This window comes from Fundulus heteroclitus, chromosome 24, assembly GCF_011125445.2.
Source record: "Fundulus heteroclitus isolate FHET01 chromosome 24, MU-UCD_Fhet_4.1, whole genome shotgun sequence".
NCBI lineage: Eukaryota > Metazoa > Chordata > Actinopteri > Cyprinodontiformes > Fundulidae > Fundulus > Fundulus heteroclitus.
Window position 1 is genome coordinate 1,757,203 of NC_046384.1, and position 21,408 is coordinate 1,778,610.

The window sequence follows — 21,408 nt, forward strand, 5'->3', positions numbered from 1 at the left end:
TTAAGTTGGCTCTGTCACGATTTGTCTACGGATAAACTCAGAACCACACACACGGGACTAAAATTGAGAGACTTTATTGCAAGGTTGATGATGGAGGTTTGATGAGGCCAGAGGAGCAGGTAACACAGAACCGGAGTGAAGGTGATGGCAGGAGCTGACGGCCCGGAGTAAAAAAAAGAGTCACGATTTTCCAGGCAGCCGGGAATGCTCAGAACTGCTCGGCTAGCAGCCCCGTAGCCACAACAGGTTAGCAGTTCGTTGCAGACACCAGGGCACAGAGCTGAGCTTCTCCAGGGCGGCTAGTCAGGTTAGCAGAACTTAAACAAGAAAACAAATCTTACCAAGGCAATAACGGGGACTGGCATGGAGAGGTGTGGAATGATGACGGACCGGCAAGGAGTGACAGCAGAGTGAGGCTTAAGTAGGGAGGCTGGCAGGTGAAGTGAGTCTGGCTAATTAGTGGCTGGCAGGTGTGACTAACTGCAGATGAGGTGAAGTGAAGATGACAGAAAATAACTAATGACAATGAAAACTAACAATAAATAAAGTCAAACCAAACCCACATGAGATGAAAAATAAAAATAACAGAAAGATAAAGTCGAACCAAAACTCAACCATGACAGGCTCTGAATGTAGAGTTTATCATCGGTGTTGTTGTTTCATACATCTAGCTTTAAATTTCATTGATTGTTGCTTTTCTGAGATGGTTTTTAGGATAAGAAAGGCGGGACTTCCAGCATCCTGTCGATTTTCGCTGACAGGGTCTCAGGGTCTTTAAGGATGTTAAGGAGGGTAGCATGACGGTTCTAGGGAGAAAAACACCGTCTTTGTGTTGAGGGATCTGCTGAGTGAGACAAAGGCGACGCCTCTTCTTGTGTTTCCTATCTAGCCAGGAAATGCTTTCAAGAACGTATAATGTTTATTGTGAGGGACTGATTGTCGTTAGGTTATGAAGTGATCTGATTACGCCTCGCACCTGCAGTCGGTAAATTAGTGCGCCTCGAACAAGCGGGGGTATTCTTTTAACATACTCCTCCCAACACAACTCCTGAAACTCACAGTGAGACAGTGACCAGCACAGTGTGAAGACTGATTTTGTTCTTAGCAGCATTGCTGACCTGAAAGAGCTGAACTTTTAACATTTTGATCCTAGAACTTTTCAGTTGCAGATTTATCCTTGTTATTCAAAGTGAATTATTTACTAATTAGCATTTGGAGTTTGCACGAAAACTGGTATTTGTTTTTTATTTGCAGATTTCTCCCTTCTTGTTTTCTGTTGTTCTAAATGAGCAACACATTTATGTGTATAAACTGTTTATTGCTTTCAGCCAGCCTTCAGCGTCAAAAGAGAAGTTTTGATTCTAAACAGTAAAGTCTCCTATCCTGCAACCTTTAGGCATTCAGAGTCTGACGGTTATACAGCAGAAAAAAACACATTTCCCGACCATCCAGATTTGGTGTGCATAAAGGAATTAAATTATCAGAAATAATTTTATATAATCACAATAATAATAATAATAATAATAATAATAATAATACAAAATAATATTAATAATAATAGTAATTATAGCAATAATAATGATTAAAGTGGAAAGGAGGGGGTGAGGTCAGGTGGTGGTCACGGGGGTCATGTGGATGTCATGTGGGGGGGGGGGGGGGGGGTGAGTAAATAATCCGTCAACTCAGTCAATTAAATTTTGACATAAGGTGTATCCATATATCTCTCAAGTTCACTTGTGGAGGTGGAATATCAAAATAAAAGCTGGGTCTTGTGCACCTATGGATGCGTCTCAATTCAGGGGCTGCATCTTGTCCCAATTCACAAATCCTTCTAAGACAAAATGGAGTCACTACCAAACAAATACATTAAAGCTATAAATCAGTTAAACTTTAATTTCAAATGGAAAAATCGAGTCCACTACCTGAAAAAAAACAAACTTGGTAGAAGATTTGAAAGTCATTGACTTTGGATGTTTAAATGCGGTCTTAAAAGTAAACTCGTTAAAATAATTTTAATGAATGGAAATAACATCACAAAGGTGTGTTTAAAAAGACTGGAGGCATGGACTGGAACTTAGATGTGATTTTAATGTTGACAGACTCCCTGTTAAGTTATCCTCTTTTCACAAAAAGTGTTGTTATCCTGGAAACCTCACATTAACTAGGAGTTAAATCTGGAAACAAATCTGTTCTACGCAACATAAAATAAGCTTTTGAAATGTCTTATTAGACGAATATGCAGAGGATCTTAGGTTATATATCTGAGCATCTATCTCATCTGGACTGGAGGTTGATTTTGAGAATGCATAACTGTGGACTTTTCATGTAAGTCTTGTGGTTTATATAAACATGAGGATAAGTCACCGCACCTGGACTCAGATGTGAAACAAAACTTGATTCAGACAGTAAGATTAACTTTACAGTTAGATCAACTATCAGACTGTTGGTTACACTTGACTCATTCAAGCATTTGAATTTATGCTTTTTGTAGTAAAGTTATCATCACAAGCTGGGAGAATTTTTGAGTTAACTTTTTTCAAAAGGCTAAAAATGTCACAGGTGACATTTTCCTCATGGCTTGATTGTTTTCTGACTTAGAGGTTAACAAGTGGAGAACTACTTATCTTAAATACCCCCCTAAGTCCTAAAGCCAAAGCGGTTCATTTAAAGATTATCACTAACATTTTTCCATCTAAGGATCTCCTAAAACAGAGATTTAATTTGGACATCAACAGATGTGCGTTTTGTGACAACGACATTGAAACAATAGACCATCTGTTCTTCTGTTGTGAGTAAACTGCAACCTTTTGGAAAATCCTCCAGGACCGGATCTCAACAAAACCTTTCCTACCCGTCCCTGACAAAGAGAGGACGTGATATTTGGAACCACACTCAGAGACACAAATGCTGACCTTAAGCTTAATAATTAGGTGATTCTTACCAAATTCTTCATCCACACTTGTACATATAGGAAACTTTTTCAGCCTTTAAATATTACCTAATAGACAACCACCTGAAAGCCTTAAAAATGAAGACAAGCAAACATCATATACAGCTCATGGACTGTCATAAAGAACTGAAGACATTTGATGAGAATTAGAGCCACTGTCTCCTTTTTTATGTGTTCATTATTATTTATATATACATATAATGGTTATTATTGCATTATTATTTTCCTTTATGTCGGACGCCATTGCCTTCACTTCATTTATACCAACATGTGTGTCTCAAACTTGTAGACAATGCTATTTTTCTCTGTCATGTCATGACATGTGGTTTTGTTAAAAAAAAATTATGTTTCATTAAAAAAGCCCCTCCTGAAAAAAAAGAATCCTTCTAAGACTCAAATGTGTTCTCCTTCTCCTCGATTTGAAGGATGGGTCAGTGTATCCTTCATTGGTAATTCTATCCCATGATTCATTGCGGGTTGAACAAACCTTTTTAACTGGAAACAGCAATGGTGGAGGGGAGTGAAAAGCTGTGAATAAAGTTAGATTTATTACGCCTTCTGTGACATAAAGGGAACTTTTAAAGGATAAAAAAGTTGGCTATGTAAACCAAAATATCTGCTCGGTTTGTTGACATAACGCTTTACTGGGAATTGAATTTCAATGTTTGTTTAGTTCATTATTATTATAGTCCACAGATAAATTGACTGAAGCTTTACTGGGAAAGTTATGGTTAGTGTAAGTTGGAAAATGTTTTACATAATTACACAAAAGGCATTTGTCATCACTGTATTTAGTTTAGTGGTATATTTCAACAAAGTTAAACCTCTGGCTGATTAATGAATTAGTATATAATAAAAGCTGATGAAGCAACATTTTAAATAAAATATAGTGGGCCACAATAATTATGGAAAGGGAAAATAAAAACCATGTGGGCCTACAGTTCTGAGCTGTGTGAGAGGAAGAGGTGCTGAAAAATAACAAAGAGAGATAGCCAGGCCAAAACTGAACCATGACAGTACGGGCCAGAAGTCTACAGAGGAGGTTATTTCAGGCTCACCTGGAAGAGGCTGGTGCAGAACATACAGACCTACTGCTGCATACAGAGGTCAGATGGGTAAGCAGAGGTAAATATTTGGAAAGATTCTGTAAGTTGGTCGTCTCTCCTCTTTCCTCGGGGGGTTGCAGATATCCTGTGTCGGCACCTCCTGGGCGACCTGCTTTAGGGACCCCTTTGGGAATCCAGGGTTATGGGTCCCCTGACTCCTGCCTCTGTGCTCGGGGAAGGTGGGTCTTCGGTTCTTCACAATCACTATCAAGCAGAGTGCGAAATACAGGGGGGTTCGGGGGGGCTCGACCCCCCCGATTAACCCATGAGACCCCCTGAAAGCCTCAAAAGCAAAGTTAAAAAGGGGTCTTAAATTGTGTCAAAAAAATTAAATATTTTTTTGTCACTTATGGTCACTAAAAATTTTTTAAGATCAACATGTCCAGTATTTAAATTTCAAAACATTTATTCACAAATATCAGAATCAGAAACAGATATACTTTAATGATCCCAGGGGGATTAATACTAAAAATGTTAAAATTTTAGTATTAGGAACTGATCTTATCTGTTGTGCCTGTGCACTTTATCTGTTTCACTGTTGGTGAATGAGGAACGTCCTCTCTAGACCTTGTATGTCTGGTGAATGTGAAGAATTGACATTAAAGCAAACTTTGACTTTGACATTGTAATGTTATAGGCCTACTGCATATTGAGAAAATTTACATCGGTATTGCGCAACAATCGGGAGATGGGAACCCCCCCAAATATTGACAGGTGTTTCGCACACTGCTATCAAGCTATTTCCTTCTGGATAATTTTCACTTAAACTAGTGCACTCTCACAAACTCCCACAGGTGCTTGGTTCCAGGTATTAAATGTTCACTTATATACAGAAAGCCTGTAATTTATTTACTTATGTTCTTTCACTTTCTTTTTTCAGATTTCACTTTACACATGTCAGCTTAAATAATAATACATATGATTTAGCAATGGTATCAAGGTGTTACTCGATTATATCTGTTGCTTTATGTCTGTTGGTTGTGCTGTTCTTTTTGTCTCTTTCCAGGTGATGGAGCAGACGGAGAAGGTTTTATCATTCTCTTCCTTTTATCTCTTCTTTCTTTCACCTCTTCTCTTTCTTTCTTTTTTTCTCTTCTTGTTCTTCCTTTACTCTCCTACTTTCCCATTGTAGTGTCCATATAATTTGAAATTCTCCCTGCAGGAATCATAATAAAGCTATTTACAAGCATAAATCAAGTGGAGCACTATGGCGAAAGCTGTTCGCTCCACTTGTGAAAGTAAAATCTGTCGAGCTCTATCTGGCATTGAGATATCAATTCTTATTGCCACATTGCTAGACAGGACACTGGAAAAAAAAAATATTAAAAATACATCATGTCATCATTTGTGACATCAATAAATAACTTTAAGCCGGTCCCCAAGGAAGACATTTAAGATCCAAAACTGAATATGAAATAATATGAAATAAAAGCAGATAATTTGATAACTGGTTATCAAATGTTACAGTTTACAGCACAGATAAACTGCCCTCAGCACTACTATGAGGGTGAGGATACTGCTCTCTTGTGATGATGGAAAATCTTCATCTACAAGCATTTCTGCTCTGAATTAAAATTTAAAAAGAAGCATCAGACTCTGGTCCCTGAAAAGGTTCTGGTCACATCATTGGCTGTTCTGGGGATATGTCTAATTAAAAGTTGTCACAAAACAAATGCATGAATGAAGAAATCAATGGAAACCTACCACACAGCACATTAGCAGAACCTGGACTATTATTACATATAGAGTAAAATGACGGAGTAAATGAGGATTAAGCTATAACTGCATATCAGATCTACAGCTGTGCAGTTCAATAGTAATGTTACTGTAATCATCTGCTCGATATAATATATAAAAAGTATCACATGATAAACCAAACCCTGGGGTTATTATTACAACTCCATTTTCTAACAATATGAAGTGTTCAATATGAAGTTTCAGATATATGGAATAATTAACAGTTTTTGAAGGTTTATTGAACATCCATTTCTATTCTTATAGTTTGGGTGCTGAAATTTACAGCAGTGAGCTCCTTCACCTTGGTTTTACTTGAAACCAAAGAGAGAATGGAGTCTGTCTGTCTATTATGCAGCTCTAGACAGAGCAGAGAGCTCTGCTTTGTCAATCCTCTGACAGATGCTCTTTATCTGCTGCACAGGAACACTGAGGAGTTAGTCCCAAGTCTAAACGCAGGATACAGAGGTTCAGTGAAGCTGGTGTTGAAGGTGTAGAGGTGGATTAGAGAGTCAGAGGAGACTCTGTAGAAGGACAGGATGCCAGCACGTTGATCGACATACACTGCTACTCTGTTAGAGATGGAGGAGGAGGAGGAGGAGGAGGAGGAGGAGGAAGAGTATATGGGTGTTATTCTCTTATTGTGCCAAGCAGAGTAACCGTCTTTATCTGAGCAGCTCAGACTCCAGGACTGGTTGTTAAATCCTAGAATGCACTCTTCACCACATCTTTTCCTTTTGATTCCTTGGTAACTCATCGATATTCGAACATTTCCACGCCACTCCACCTCCCAGTAACTGTGACCAGTGAGACGATTTCTACACAGCAGCTGACAGTGATCAAATCTGTCTGGATGGTCAGGGTAGGGTTGATCCTCCTCCACACGTGTCACTTTCCTGTTGCCTTCAGACAGTTTGAGGTTAATGTTCACCGTGTTTGTATCAATTTTTAGCTGACAGGAATCTGAGGGAACGAACAAACACAGTTATTGACCATTTATTGATAACTTCTGAATGAGTGATTGGACAGTCTGGAGAGGAATGTGAGCTGCACACTTACACTTCCTCAGACCTGGTTTACACCATCGGTCGCCAGCAGGCTTCACCCTGAAAGGAGGAGGGGGTCAGACCATCAGTCTGTGATGTAACTTGATTTAACCTCCTAACAGTTGGCCTTGGCTAAAACCTGTTGGCTCCTACTGGCTCACCGATGCACCATTGAGAGTTAATGGGTAAAGCTATATCTGTTCCACTTTTATAGAGCAAAAATTTCAATTCAATTTTATTTATATAGCGCCAATTCATGAAACATGTCATCTCGAGGCACTTTACAAAGTCAAATCAATCATATTATACAGATTGGTCAAAAATGTCCTATATAAAGGGAACCAGTTGATTGCTTCAAAGTCCGACAAGCAGCATTCACTCCTGGAGAAGCGTAGAGCCACAGGGAGAGTTGTCTGCATTGTCCATGGCTTTGCTGCAATCCCTCATACTGACCATGCATGAAATACCAACAGGTCCCCTAAATGAGCCAAAATAAGATGAGCCCAAAAACAAGAAGGGTTCTGCTGGTATAAGTCACAGACATTTCTTTACTGCTTTTAAATTGTTTTGCATTTGACCAGCTTCAGAGTTACTACAGGTACCATAAGGCGATACCTAAACCCTACAGACATCGGGTCCAATCAGTCCAACAGTCCAACATGTGCCATCCTGGTTGAATCTCTTACTAACTTTTGACTTGTGGCCCTAAAGGAAGCTGATGAAGGTTGAAACGTGTTGCTCAGAAAATATAGCTGTTTCCCAGTAGTTTAAGTTTGGCCATTGAGTCTTTACTTCACCAACTGAATCAACAAAAGATTCCAGCATTGCCATGAAATAAATCTAGTGCTCTCCATACCTGAGAGTGTCCAGGCTACAGCGTGGATCCTCCAGTCTTTCATTCAGTAGCTTTACTGATTTCTCTCCTGGGTCGTTGTAGCTGACATCCAGCTCTTTCAGAAAGGAGGCATTGGAGCTCAGAGCTGATGCCAGAGAAATACAGCCATTGTCTGCGATCATACATCCTGACAGCCTGCAGGTATACAGAACAACAGTCATAACAGAGAACAGTATGCATAACAGTCATCTAAAACAGGTTACATATGACACAAACTTTTAAAACCAGAACTATGATGCCTTCTTCTCTTCTAAAGGGTTTGGGTCTAGGGACTAAGATGTCCATGAAAGAATGCTGGCTTTCTGTCTGGTTGATCACTCTTTTTTTCATGTTATCACATGTTTATGGATCATTATGTTCAAAATGTCTCCATGACTATTACATTTTGTATTGAAATAGCTTAGAATTGTCATTTTGTTAACAATCATAACCCCCCACCAGTTAAGTGCACAAATAGACAGTAGGTGGTACTAGAGAACCTGCCCTTCTCCCACTGTACAAAAATCCCGAGGGAAAAGTGCAGCCCAAGGCAGTATTGCTGCATTTAAAAGGCTTTATTACAAGTGCCTCACATTTCTGTAATTTACCCTGACAAGACCCCCAGCCGTTCCCAGGCTACCACACACAAACTTGATCTTCCCAAGTGTGTGCCAATCTCTCGGGCTGCATCCAAAATGTTCTTATTATAGCTCCTAGCCCTTGTTCCTTGATCTTTCAACAGTAAGAGCTCTATCGGGGGAAAGGAGCTTCGGACTGCTGTGCTGATTTCAGACTGCCTTTGATTTTGACATCACAGAAAAGCAAATGGAAGATTCTTGTCAAGACCTACAGCTTTCGAAAAATGAACTACACATCATACTCTCCCTTCTCTATAGACATTTTCATTAATTTCCATGAGTAGGCCGTGCTGTCATGTCACGCAAAGGATTATGGGATTCCTTATAGCTTGACCTTACATCTCCTCCTTAGCATCAGTAAGGGACATTATGGGATTCATAGACTAAACTAGCCTTGAGAGCAAGCACACAGGCTCGTTTTCCTACCTCCTTTTTTACTGACCGCCCTATTCGGACAGTACTCTTCGTGGCGAATTCTAATGTACTTCTGTATTTTGAAGCTACATGGAAGTTTGTACACTTGAACACTTCAGGGTATAGGAGGTATAGGAGGACTTCACTACTTTCACCAAAGTGGGTAGTCCCAAGAGACACTGAGGGGCAGGCTAAGAGTGGTGATGAGTAGAGGAGTTAAGCTAGGCTGTGGTCAGGATGCTTAATTTTACATGCTGAAACATGGAGTGACACTGGTATTTTGACACGGATTGGTCTTTTGAGATGGAGGATTGCACACCCTACTTGTCACCAGAGGTGTAGGGAGGGTTTATGGAGCCCAGCATGTCTGAGCCTTATCAGTTTGAACAGCAGATTGAACTGAAACTGGTCCACTCCTCTGTAACGGGGAGTCGATCTGCTGGCTTAATGACTTTAACGACTTCCCATCACTAAGAGTGTGGTCCTGTTTCTGCTGAATTTGCATGTTATCTAAGCCATTACAAGGCCTTTGTTGGGCAGTAGTATAAAGCTTGATACTCCATATTACTCCAGACTTTATGAATTGAGAAAGCTTCCTGGAGAGGAAGCGAAACGTCTTCAAACTACGGAAAACAAGTCCAGTTGTTTTGTTTTTCACTTTTTTGGAATGACCCTTTAACAGTGCATATTAATGCCTTTTAGGGCTAAAAATCACAGTTGCTTAAAGAAATTCTGGATGATGAATCCAAACCTTAGTATTTCCAATTCACAGTGTGGACTCTTGAGTCCAGCAGACAGCAGCGTGACTCCTGAGTCCTGCAGGTCATTGTTGCTGAGGTCAAGCTCTCTTAGACTGGACGAAGAGCTTAGGACTGAAGCCAAACCCTCACAGCTTTTCTGGGTCAGTTTACAGACACTAAGCCTGCAGAAACGATCAACATTACAACAAATTAAATAAAGGACATTTAACTTGGTAACAATAAAATGAATAGATCATTCAATTATAACTCAGCAGTCTATAGATTTTATTATTATTTATTTATTTATTATTATTTATGATTTAAAGTTGTCATCATAATTTGATACAACTTTGACATAATGTGAATATAACTTAAAAAAGGATAGTTCAGACATGTGTATTAAATACCTTGCAAAAAGTCTGACAGGCATTAAAGATTTTCCTCATTTTGTCAGATAACTGCAAATTGTACCTATTTATTCTTTCGGCAAAGGATGTGATAAAAAGACACAAAGTAGTGAATCTAAAAGATTAGAGGGAAATGGAAAGTTATTTTCAATATTTTTCTAAAATCTAAAATCTCAATCTTTAACATTTCATTGAGCTCTGTTCATTCCATCATCATGGAGAGAGGACGGACCAACTGCAAATCTACCAGGACAGGGCCATTACAGGAAGCTGGAGAAAGTCTTAATTTCATGCTTTCTGTCCGTCATCCGTTGTTTTTTGTTATGGCCCTTGATTTTCTCACTGACATATATCCAGCCTATTCAGCTGTCATCTGCTGCTGTGAGCTACCTACTATCAGCAGACCTGTAAACTGCTCAGTTCTGGACTGTTGCCTTGCGGCATCACATTTTTCTTTGTTTTATTAAGACTTTAAAGAGCAACATAGTGTTTGGTTTAAATATTGGGTTCTTCGTCAGAAAAAGCACTTGAGGGATGTTTTTACGCATCAGACAACACCTTCCTGAATTCCGAGTCACTAGTGACCCAAAAGAACATCTGAACAAGAAAAATAGCCCTTCATGGAGGGAAAGAGGAAATGGTTGAGAACTTGAGTAAAGATAATCAGACAGGGTGGATACAAGACTAGCACAGTTACTAGGAGCTATTAACTGAAGGTCATTGGAGTCTATTGTAGAGGCAACCAGAAAACCCATTTTTGGATACCTGTGGTAATAAAAGCCATTAAACTGGAGAGGCAAGCCTGTTGGGATTGGTTGTCTCTCCAGACTTCTAAAACTTCTGAGTTTTTGTTTGGGCAAAAAGACGATGGGGTCTTTGATTGGAGAAGAAAAAACCACAGAAAAAAAGCAGAAAACAAATATTGTACTAAAAAAACATTAAATTAAACAAGCTGGTGCAGATGGTTGAGTCTGTTGTTGGAACTGCATTAGAGCCTCCAGGGATGTACAATAACAGGTTCTTCGTAAAATTAAGAAAAAACTATGGAACACTAAGCATCATGTTGTCGTGGTATTCTGTTGTTGGACTTCTCTGCTCGTCATGGATTGTCCATCACGAACACCATTTTCAAGCATAAGGGTGTCCACATGTGCTCTTGGAACCAGGACACCCTAGGCCGTAGTTCAATGATCGACTTTGTTGTTGTTTTTTATGATCTGCGGCCGCATGTCTTGGACACTCGGGTGAAGAGAGGGGCGGAGCTCTCTACCGACCACTACCTGGTGGTGAGTTGGCTCCGATGGTGGGGGAGGAAGCCGGTCAGACCTGGCAGGCCCAAACGTATTGTGAGGGTTTGCTGGGAACGTCTGGCAGAGTCCCCCATGAGACAGAGCTTTAACTCCCACCTCCGGGAGAGCTTTGAACACGTCCTCGAGGGAGGCGGGGGACATTGAGTCTGAATGGACCATGTTAAGGGTCTTGCTCAGGGACCCAGAGCGGCAGTCTGTGGGAGTTGGACTCAGAACCTCTGGGACCCAAGCACAACGCTCTAACCACTAGGCCACCACTCCTCTACAATGCTTAATCAGTCATTTAATCTGGATGGCATTTAATTTGCCTCTGGTAATAAAGTAAAAAGCCTTGTCATTAAATCCCATATTAAACAGGTTGGCGGCATAGTGGCACAGTGGGTAGCGCTGTTGCCTTGCAGCAAGAAGGTCCTGGGTTCCAACCCTGGGTCTTTCTGCATGGAGTTTACATGTTCTCCCTGAGCATGCATTCAATTTGAATGCTTGTTTGTCCCGTCTGTCCCTGTGTTGCCCTACAATAGACTGGCAACCTGTCCAGGGTGTACCCTACATCTTGCCCAGCTGGATATGGGCACCAGCATTCCTTGCAACCCCAACAGGGATAAGCTTGTTGGAAAATGCATTGATGGATTAAACAGGTTTCCATAGTTTCCTTTTTTCACCTCCGGAATATTGCCAAAATTAGAAACATTCTGTCCAGGAGTGATGCTGAAAAACTAGTCCATGCATTTGTTACTTCAAGGCTGGACTATTGTAATTCTTTACTATCAGGAATTCCACAAAATGCAGTTCAAAGCCTTCAGCTGATCCAAAATGCTGCAGCAAGAGTTCTGATGAAAATCAACCAGAGGGATCATATTTCTCCAATTTTAGCTTCCCTTCATTGGCTTCCTGTTAAATCAAGAATAGAATTTAAAATTCTCCTTCTAACGTCTAAAGCCGTTAATAATCAAGCTCCATCATATATCAGAGCTCTGATTACCCCGTATGTTCCTAACAGAGCCCTTCGCTCTCGACTTCAGGTCTGCTGGTGGTTCCTAGAGTCTCTAAAAGTAGAATGGGAGGCAGATCCTTTAGCTATCAGGCTCCTCTCCTGTGGAACCAACTCCCAGTTTTGGTCCGTGAGGCAGACACCCTGTCTACTTTTAAGACTAATCTTAAAACTTTCCTTTTTGACAAAGCTTATAGTCAGAGTGGCTCATGTTACTCTCAGCTACCTTTATAGTTTTACTGCTATAGGCTTAGGCTACTGGAGTATATCAGGATCTAATTTTCTCACTCTATTGAGTTCTACTGTTCTTCAATTATGCATTATGTGTTGTCATTTCTGCTTTAACTTTCTGTTCTCTCTCTTTTCTCTTCATAGTAGGTACACCTGGTCTGGCGTTCTGTTAACTGTGACATCATCCAGAGAAGACGGCTCACCCGCTACTACCATCTAATGTAGAACAGATTACTAGATCAATGTGTGCTTCTGTGCTTTTTTGTTTCTCTTGTTGTGTCTCTGTTCTGTCTTCTGTAACCCCCAGTCGGTCGAGGCAGATGACCGTTCATACTGAGCCCGGTTCTGCCGGAGGTTTTTCCTTCCCGTTAATGGGTGGTTTTTCTTCCCACTGTCGCTTCATGCTTGCTCAGTATGAGGGATTGCAGCAAAGCCATGGACAATGCAGACGACTCTTCCTGTAGCTCTACGGTTCCCCAGGAGTGAATGCTGCTTGTCGGGACTTTGATGCAATCAACTGGTTTCCTTATATAGGACATTTTTGACCAATCTGTATAATCTGACCCAATCTGTATAATATGATTGAACTTGACTTTGTAAAGTGCCTTGAGATGACATGTTTCATGATTTGGCGCTATATAAATAAAATTGAATTGAATTGAATTGAATTAAACTAAATAAAGATTATGCACACAGACACAAAACACACCAACCTGAGAATTTCCAGTTGCAAATGTCTATTCTCCAGTCCAGACCACAGCAGGTTCACGCCTGAATCCATCAGGTTGTTGTTACTGAGATCCAACTCTCTTAGACTCCAGCAGGAAGTTCTAATAACTGAGGACAGAGCTTCACAGCTTTGCTCAGAGAGGTCACATCCACTCAGTCTGGAAAGAGATTTATACAGATGGCATTAAGTTATTTTTCTTTCCATGTCATTCCAGCTGACAATAAGGTATATGTGTAAAAATAACTCACATAGCTTTGTTGGAGACTTTGAGCACTGGCAGTAGCCTGAGGAGAGCCTCCTCTGAAGCAGAGTATTTCTTCAGGTCAAACACACCCAGATCTTCTCCTGATGACAGTAAGATGAAGACCAGAGCTGACCACTGAGCAGGAGACAGTTTTTGTGTAGATATACTTCCTGAACTCAGAGATTGTTGGATTTCTGTCACTAGAGAATGACTATTGAGTTCATTCAGACAATGGAACAGGTTGATGCTTTTCTCTACAGACAGGTTTTCACTGAGCCTCTTCCTGATGTACTGGACTGTTTCTTGACTGGTTGTATCTTCGGTCACTGAAATCAGACCTCGTAGGAGAGTCTGATTGGTCTGCAATGAAAGACCTAGAAGGAAGCGAAGGAACAAATCCAGATGTCCGTTTGGACTCTTCAAGGCCTTATTTACAGCAGCCTGGTGAAGCTGAATTATTTTTTGATTCTGTTTCTTGGAGGTTTGACCCTTATTCATTTGATTCACACCAGAGTAGATGAAGGTCAGATGGACATGGAGAGCAGCCAGGAACTCCTGAACACTCAGATGGACAAAGCAGAACACCTTGTCCTGGTACAGCCCGCTCTCCTCTTTAAAGATCTGTGTGAACACTCCTGAGTACACTGAGGCTGCTCTGACATCGATGCCACACTCTGTCAGGTCTGATTCATAGAAGATCAGGTTTCCTTTCTGCAGCTGATCAAAAGCCAGTTTTCCCAGAGACTCAATCATCTTCCTGTTCTCTGGACTCCAGGGTGAATCTGTTTCAGCTCCTCCATCATACTTGACCTTCTTCATTTTGGTCTGAACCACTAGGAAGTGGATGTACATCTCAGTCAGGGTCCTAGGTAGTACTGCCCTCTTGTTGGTCTCCAACATCTCCTCCAGAACCGTAGCAGTGATCCAGCAGAAGACTGGGATGTGGCACATGATGTGGAGGCTTCTTGATGTCTTCATGTGGGAGATGATCCTCCTGGCCTGCCCCTCATCTCTGAATCTCTTCCTGAAGTACTCCTCCTTCTTTGAATCAGTGAACCCTCTGACCTCTGTCACCATGCCAACACACTCAGGAGGGATCTGATTGGCTGCTGCAGGTCGTGTGGTTATCCAGAGGTGAGCAGAGGGAAGCAGTTTCCCCCTGATGAGGTTCGTCAGCAGAACATCCATTGAGGTGGACTCTGTAGCATCAGTCAGAATCTTCTGGTTCTGGAAGTCCAGAGGAAGTCGACTCTCATCCAGACCATCAAAGATGAACAGAACCTGGAAGTGTTCAAAGCTGCAGATTCCTTTGGTTTCGGTAAAGAAGTGATGAACAAGGTCCACCAAGCTGAACTTTTTCTCTTTCAGCACATTCAGCTCTCTGAAGGTGAATGGAAATATGAAGTGGATGTTCTGGTGGGTTTTGTCTTCAGCCCAGTCCAGAGTGAACTTCTGTGTTAAGACCGTTTTCCCAATGCCAGCCACTCCCTTTGTCATCACTGTTCTGATTGGTTGATCTCCTCCAGGTGGGACTTTAAAGATGTCTTCTAGTCTGATGGTTGTTTCTGGTCTGTGTGGTTTCCTGGATGCTGCTTCAATCTGTCTGACCTCATGTTCCTCATTGACCTCTCCAGTCCCTCCCTCTGTGATGTAGAGCTCTGTGTAGATCTGGTTCAGAAGGGTTGGACTTCCTGCTTTAGCGATCCCCTCAAACACACACTGGAACTTCTTCTTCAAGTTTCTTTTAAGGTTAAGTTGAAAAACTGAGGGAAGAAGCCCTGGATGAACATAAACATAGGATTATTCATGGTAAATGTGATATACAGAATGAATGTTGGTGTTCACTGAAGCAGACGCTAAACCTGCCAAGGCTCAGATATGAACGTAGAGTTGACTAGTTGATAACGGTTGGTCTTCGATCACGCCAAACTGCCGCCGAATCAGATATTTGCGTAAACACATAATTGATGTAATCCTAAATTTAAAAAAAATTATATTTTAGTCTGTTTTAATGTCAGACAGTGATAAATATGGATTCAGTTGAGGATAGTCAATATGAATTAGATTTAAGAAATGATGAAGATGGCAAGCAAACAGAATACCAGCCATACGAAATTGGGACCGATGAGTAGGAGAACGACAATCAGAATGAGTTTGTGGAAATTATAACTTCATAAAAACAATTCAGAGTAATAGAAGAGTAGTATGGGTTATATAGTATAGTATTAGTCTAAATCTTACTGTAACCAACTTTACGTTCATTTTAATAAAACTATAAAGATCAAAATAAAAGTATTCATGATGACCCTGAGACATACGTTTTTGCTGTTGAATAGTAATGCTTGGATTACGCCTATTTTAATAAGTAAAACAGTACTGACATTTTTTACCAATGTAGCAATATAACATCACCCATAAAGCATTAATGTATGTACATAACGCTATGTGAGTTAGAATTTATGTAAAAACATGGCAGACTACTCAAAGTCAATAATAAACTGCATAAAATCTAAGATTACAGAAGTCTGAGGTATATGTTGTCTACACCAATATTTTTGTAGACATTGAAAATACTATAATGTTCCCTGATGGATTATTGTTGTGTTCACCATTTCTGTTGAACTTGGAGTTGACCTAGCTCAAGAGTCTTTTGGTAGCGGTCAAGCGTTAGCTGGCCTATTATAGCGGCCACCTAAATAAACAAGTGGGGAGCAAAACATCTTGTGACTGGGTCCTCTACACCAGACATGGGCATTGTACAGCCCCCGGGCCGCATGAGGATCATGTGCGGCCCGTGAGGTAAAAGTGAAACCACACCAATTGCAGACCTGGGCATTGTATGCCCCGCGTCACATACCGCCTGTCAAAATACCTCTAAAATCGGTGGTGTGGTCAGCCCGACCATATTTCCTGTTACTCACAAATTAAGATAATTTGGACATTAAATGTATTACGTAAAATAGATAACATAAGAGCTCTGTAATTGTATGTTTTAATTGATCATTTTCTCTTTACTGAATTATATGGTTGATTAATTGTCTTTTCTTTTTTAAAGGATCAAGCATTCATGTAATAAATGAGTGAAATAATGATTATTTTAGTGCAGTACAAGTGTCAGGCTAAGTAGAAAATAGGTTTGTGGAAAGAGGAAGTAGCACTTGGAAGGAGACTCCATCTGCTATCCACAGGAAATGTGCCGGGGAGAAGGAGGAAGTGGAACCAGACGGTTTGGTTCAATGACCAGCTGCTGGGGTGACGGCGATGAGAAGATTAGGGAGTTTTTGCTGTTGTTCAGTAAAGGGGGATGTTTCAGAATTTTTGCAACCTCCCAAAGGCTCTCTCAGCACATAAAAGAAAGGTGATTTGGGTACTCAGTGCTCAGTCTCCTCAGAAGACACGCAGCGCGGAGCAGAAGAAAAGAAGACCCAGGACGGAAGAACGATCGTTGAGCCAAAAGAAGAACACGGCGCCCCTGTCTCTGAGAATTGCCCAGACTGAGTCAGATTATCTATTTTTGTGTTTTTCCACAATTCGGGGCCAACGATCTGCAAATCCAGCCAACAAGAACCACTGTGGTTTTGACCTGGTTGATGAGAAGAGCCTAGATGTTCCGAAGATGTGAGTTGCACCCGTGAGATGTCAGTTCTGAAGCTGAACCAGCTTGTCGAGCCGAAGAGACGGACCTCAGACACAGACATCAAAGCAGGGACTAGAGGCGCGAGTCTTTGTGAACGGGGCATTAACGGGACATCGGGGTTGCCATCAAGAGACGGGAAGTTTTTGGCTGATTATTATCATTATCTATTTTTGTGTTTTTCCACAATTCGGGGCCAACGATCTGCAAATCCAGTCAACAAGAACCACTGTGGTTTTGACCTGGTTGATGAGAAGAGCCTAGATGTTCCGAAGATGTGAGTTGCACCCGTGAGATGTCAGTTCTGAAGCTGAACCAGCTTGTCGAGCCGAAGAGACGGACCTCAGACACAGACATCAAAGCAGGGACTAGAGGCGCGAGTGTTTGTGAACGGGGCATTAACGGGACATCGGGGTTGCCATCAAGAGACGGGAAGTTTTTGGCTGAACAACTACTTTACCCAGAAATCAAAGACACTTTGGGATTCCATCTGGGGTTCGGGTCAGTTTGCTCCTCTAAAGTTAAAATCCTCTCCTGAAAGTATTAGTAACCAGCCTTAGAGAAGTTGATTAAATTAGAAGTTAAAATAGAAGTTGTGGACATTCAATTATTGAGTCAACATTTTCCTGAGTTCTTCTATGATTGTAAAACAGTCACGGTGCATGGTTCTAGAAATATTTAGGAGGTCTTGAAAGGTTGCCTGTAGCCCAAACTTTACAAAAACACCCTTAGGGACTTTTGAGTTTCTAAAACATACTGATCGTATAATTGCTGTTGTATAAAAGTTGGAGCCACCGTTAACTAGGGCGGTGGTCGGGGAACAGGTGGCTTCAGGCTACTAAGTTGCCTGACCTGTCCACTGAAGAAGGGTGTGGCCCTAGGACGAAGGTGGTTAGTCGGTCAGTCGTATCCTACTCATCTAGCTGAGAAGGTCTCACAGGAATTCCTAACAGGGTAATACTTGTTAGATTCAGAGGTCCTTAGAACCCCAGCTAGTCTGAGCTTTAACCCAAAATAGGAAAGGATGTGGGAAGTGGGGTTTTAGTTCAAAGCCGAAATCGTCAGGTGGCGCCCAACGTGGGGCCCTGAGATAGGGAGACCCCAAAAGTAGTGGTAGGGAGTAGAAAGGCTAAGGTTAATTAGAATTTTCAAAATATTTTCTAATTTCACCTCATGAATGGACTGAAGCTGCTATGCTTTTATTTTGAAGTTGTTATTTTATTCACGTACGTAATGACGCATCACGGCGTGCGTATGATTGGATCGTTGTCACAAGCTGGTCACCACACTACTTTAGCCCTGAAAAATGTCTGTTTGTGCTAAAAAAAGAACGCTAGATGCCGAATGCAGAGTTTTCAACAAAAATTGGACAACTAAGTATTTATTTACGGAAGTCAGAGGTAAAGCTGTGTGTTTAGTTTGCGGGGAGCAGATCGCCGTGTTTAAGGACTACAATTTGAATCGGCATTACGAGACGAAACACGCGGAGAAATACAGAAACTTGAATGACGCTGAAAAGGCACAGAGATTGGAAGCTTTGTTTGCTAAGCTGCAAAAGCAACAAGGCTTTTTTACCAACCTTCACACGTCCAGGGATGCAGCAACCAAGACCAGCTTTGTAATATCCCACAAAATGGCTAAAAACAGTAAGCTGTTCTCAGAGGGGGAGTTTGTCAAAGAGTGCTTGGTGGACTCTGCAGCATTAATATGCCCTGAAAAAAAGAAGCATTTGAGCGAGTCCCGTTGTCGAGGCGAACCGTGACAAGAAGGATCGAGCACATAGTGGGGAATCTGGAGCTTCAGCTGCAACGCGAAGTGGCAAGTTTTGACTTTTTCTCCTTGGCTTTGGACGAGAGCTGTGATGTCCGAGACACAGCGCAGTTACTCATATTTGTCCGTGGGATAACGTCGGACTTCAAGATTACGGAGGAGCTGGCAGCAATGCGGTCGATGAAAGGAACGACCACTGGGAACAATCTGTTCGCGGAGGTACATGCATGCATGGACACACTGGGACTGAAATGGGACAGACTGGCTGGTGTCACAACGGACGGTTGTCCAAATCTTACGGGGAAAAATGTCGGACCTTTGAAACATATGCAAGATAAAGTGACGGAAAGCGTTGCACATCAGAAATTGGTATTTTTGCACTGTATTATACACCAAGATGTGTTGTGCAAATCAGTGCTGAAAATCAATCATGTTATTGATGTTGTTGCTAAAATTGTAAACTTTATCAGGGCCCAGGCATTGAATCACAGACAGTTTGTCTCACTTTTGGAGGAGCATGAAACTGAACATTGTGACATCGGCTACCACACAGCTGTCAGGTGGCTCAGCCTGGGCAAAGTGCTACAAAGAGTGTGGGATCTGAAAGCAGAGATTGGAGAGTTTTGTGAGAAGAAAGGTAAAGACATCCCAGAGCTTTCAGATAAGGACTGGATGTAAGATTTTGCATTTGCTGTGGATGTGACTGCACTGATGAACAAACTGAACACCAAGCTATAAGGCAAGGGCCTTTTTGTTCATGAAATGCACAGCCTGGTGAAGGCTTTCATGAGAAAGATGCAGTTTCTTTCATTCTCACTCACATGCAAACCCTGAAAGAAGTCACACCATGGACCGCGGAACGCATTTCAAATTGGTCGGGCCCATCAGGCAATACTCAATACCACTACCCATCACATACGCACGCGCCCGCATACACATAAAACAGCAGCATCCCCTTGATCACGCAACTGATTTGCGTCACATGACACAAGACAAGCCAATCCATTTTTAGACACCAGAATTTATTGCTTTCTCATAGGCTGTGGTCCCTGAGCATGAGAAATGTGTCTGCCATGTTATAATTAAAATCGGCACCGAATTTTTATTTAACTTTTTTTCTGACGTTCCAGCACACACGCCCCGGATTTATTTCCACTTACAATCATTATATTACAGCTAACACAATATTTACAGAATAAAAATACATTAAAAAGAAAAGTCAAACTCACTCCTGTCGTGAGATTGGTTTCTGCTGTATATCTACAATAATGGTAGTTCGGCTTCCTGACCACTGGGGGAGCTCTAGGAAACTAGAGTGATATAGGTTCAAGGCAGAAGAGTTGTATGTCGCTACCACATGCTTAAGGAAAATAAATGGAAGCATCGCTTTCCAACTGGGACAACGTCTTCTGTCTTTCCTCATAACATGACATGGTGTCAGAATTAAGGACTTAAACGCCTTCTGAGAGAACACAATGGCAAAGTTTGGACCTCCGGAGCCGTTTGACTTTACACAGCCTGCGGAGTGGCCGACCTGGCGGCAGAGATTCTCTCGCTTCAGAGTCGCGTCAAAACTCGACAGAGAGAGCCGCGAAGTGCAGGTAAATTCGCTCCTGTACTCCATGGGGAGAGATGCCGAACCTATTTACGGTTCTTTCGTGTTTCCTGCCGCAACGGAGGGTATGCCACATCCAGAGTATGAGTTTGCCCTAGTGATGCAGAAGTTTGACGAACACTTTGTTCCGAAAAGAAACGTTATCCATGACCACGCCTGTTTTCACAAAAGGAACCAAAGGGCCGGTGAGACGGTTGAAGCTTTCGTGCGGAGCTTATATGAGCTCGTGCAGCACTGCGAGTTCGGCGCGGGGAAAGATGAGCAGATTCGGAACCGGATCGTTATTGGAATAATGGATAAGGAGGTTTCTCAAAAACTTCAACTAGAAGCCGACCTAACTCTGGAGAGAGCCATCCAGCTTGCACGTCAGAGTGAACAAGTGAAACAGCAAAGTGCGGAGCGCGTGGAAACTGCAGTGAATGAGGTGAGGCAGAAACAGTTTAGCAGCACAAAGAGGAGCTTTGGGAGACCACTGCAGAAACAAGCACAGACACATGGCGAGAATAGACAGAACTGTCAGAGATGCGATAGGATGCACGACAGAAAAGAAAACTGTCCCGCCCGCAATAAAAGATGCAGAAAGTGTAACAAAATGGGACATTTTGAGGCTGTGTGTAAAACTAAAATGGTAAAACAAGTCAGAGCTGAAGCTGCTATAAATTCAGATGAGGATTCCTTTTTCATTGGTGAACTGTTCCTTAGAGCAACAGCAAAGTCAAATGTCATCGAGGAGTCAGTTTCAGACATTGATTGGGACATTGAACTGCTGGTGAATGGCAGCCCAGTGAACTTTAAAATCGACACTGGTGCTGATACCACAGTCATGACAGATGCAACTTTTAATAATCTACAGCAAAAACCAAAACTGCATAAGTCCAGATCAGCAGTGTACAGTCCAGGTGGAAAGGTCAGATGCGTGGGTACGTTCCTCGCTACCACCACACGCAATGGTCAGAGATACCAGTATTGGATTA

At 41.7% G+C, this 21,408-nt stretch overlaps 1 protein-coding gene across 1 annotated transcript in view; it reads right to left on the reverse strand.

The window, feature by feature from the left end:
• Positions 1-5,702: 5,702 nt before the first annotated feature.
• The window catches only part of LOC118557839 (NACHT, LRR and PYD domains-containing protein 3-like), a 53,324-nt gene continuing 37,618 nt past the window's right edge, over positions 5,703-21,408 (reverse strand). Inside the window, exons 6-10 of the mRNA XM_036128285.1 lie at positions 13,420-15,193; positions 9,514-9,684; positions 7,693-7,866; positions 6,850-6,896; positions 5,703-6,753 (exon numbers count right to left, since the gene is read on the reverse strand). Of these exons, the coding sequence (XP_035984178.1) occupies positions 6,200-6,753; positions 6,850-6,896; positions 7,693-7,866; positions 9,514-9,684; positions 13,420-15,193 (2,720 nt within the window). The 3' untranslated portion in view covers positions 5,703-6,199. The remainder of the gene's footprint in view (positions 6,754-6,849; positions 6,897-7,692; positions 7,867-9,513; positions 9,685-13,419; positions 15,194-21,408) is intronic.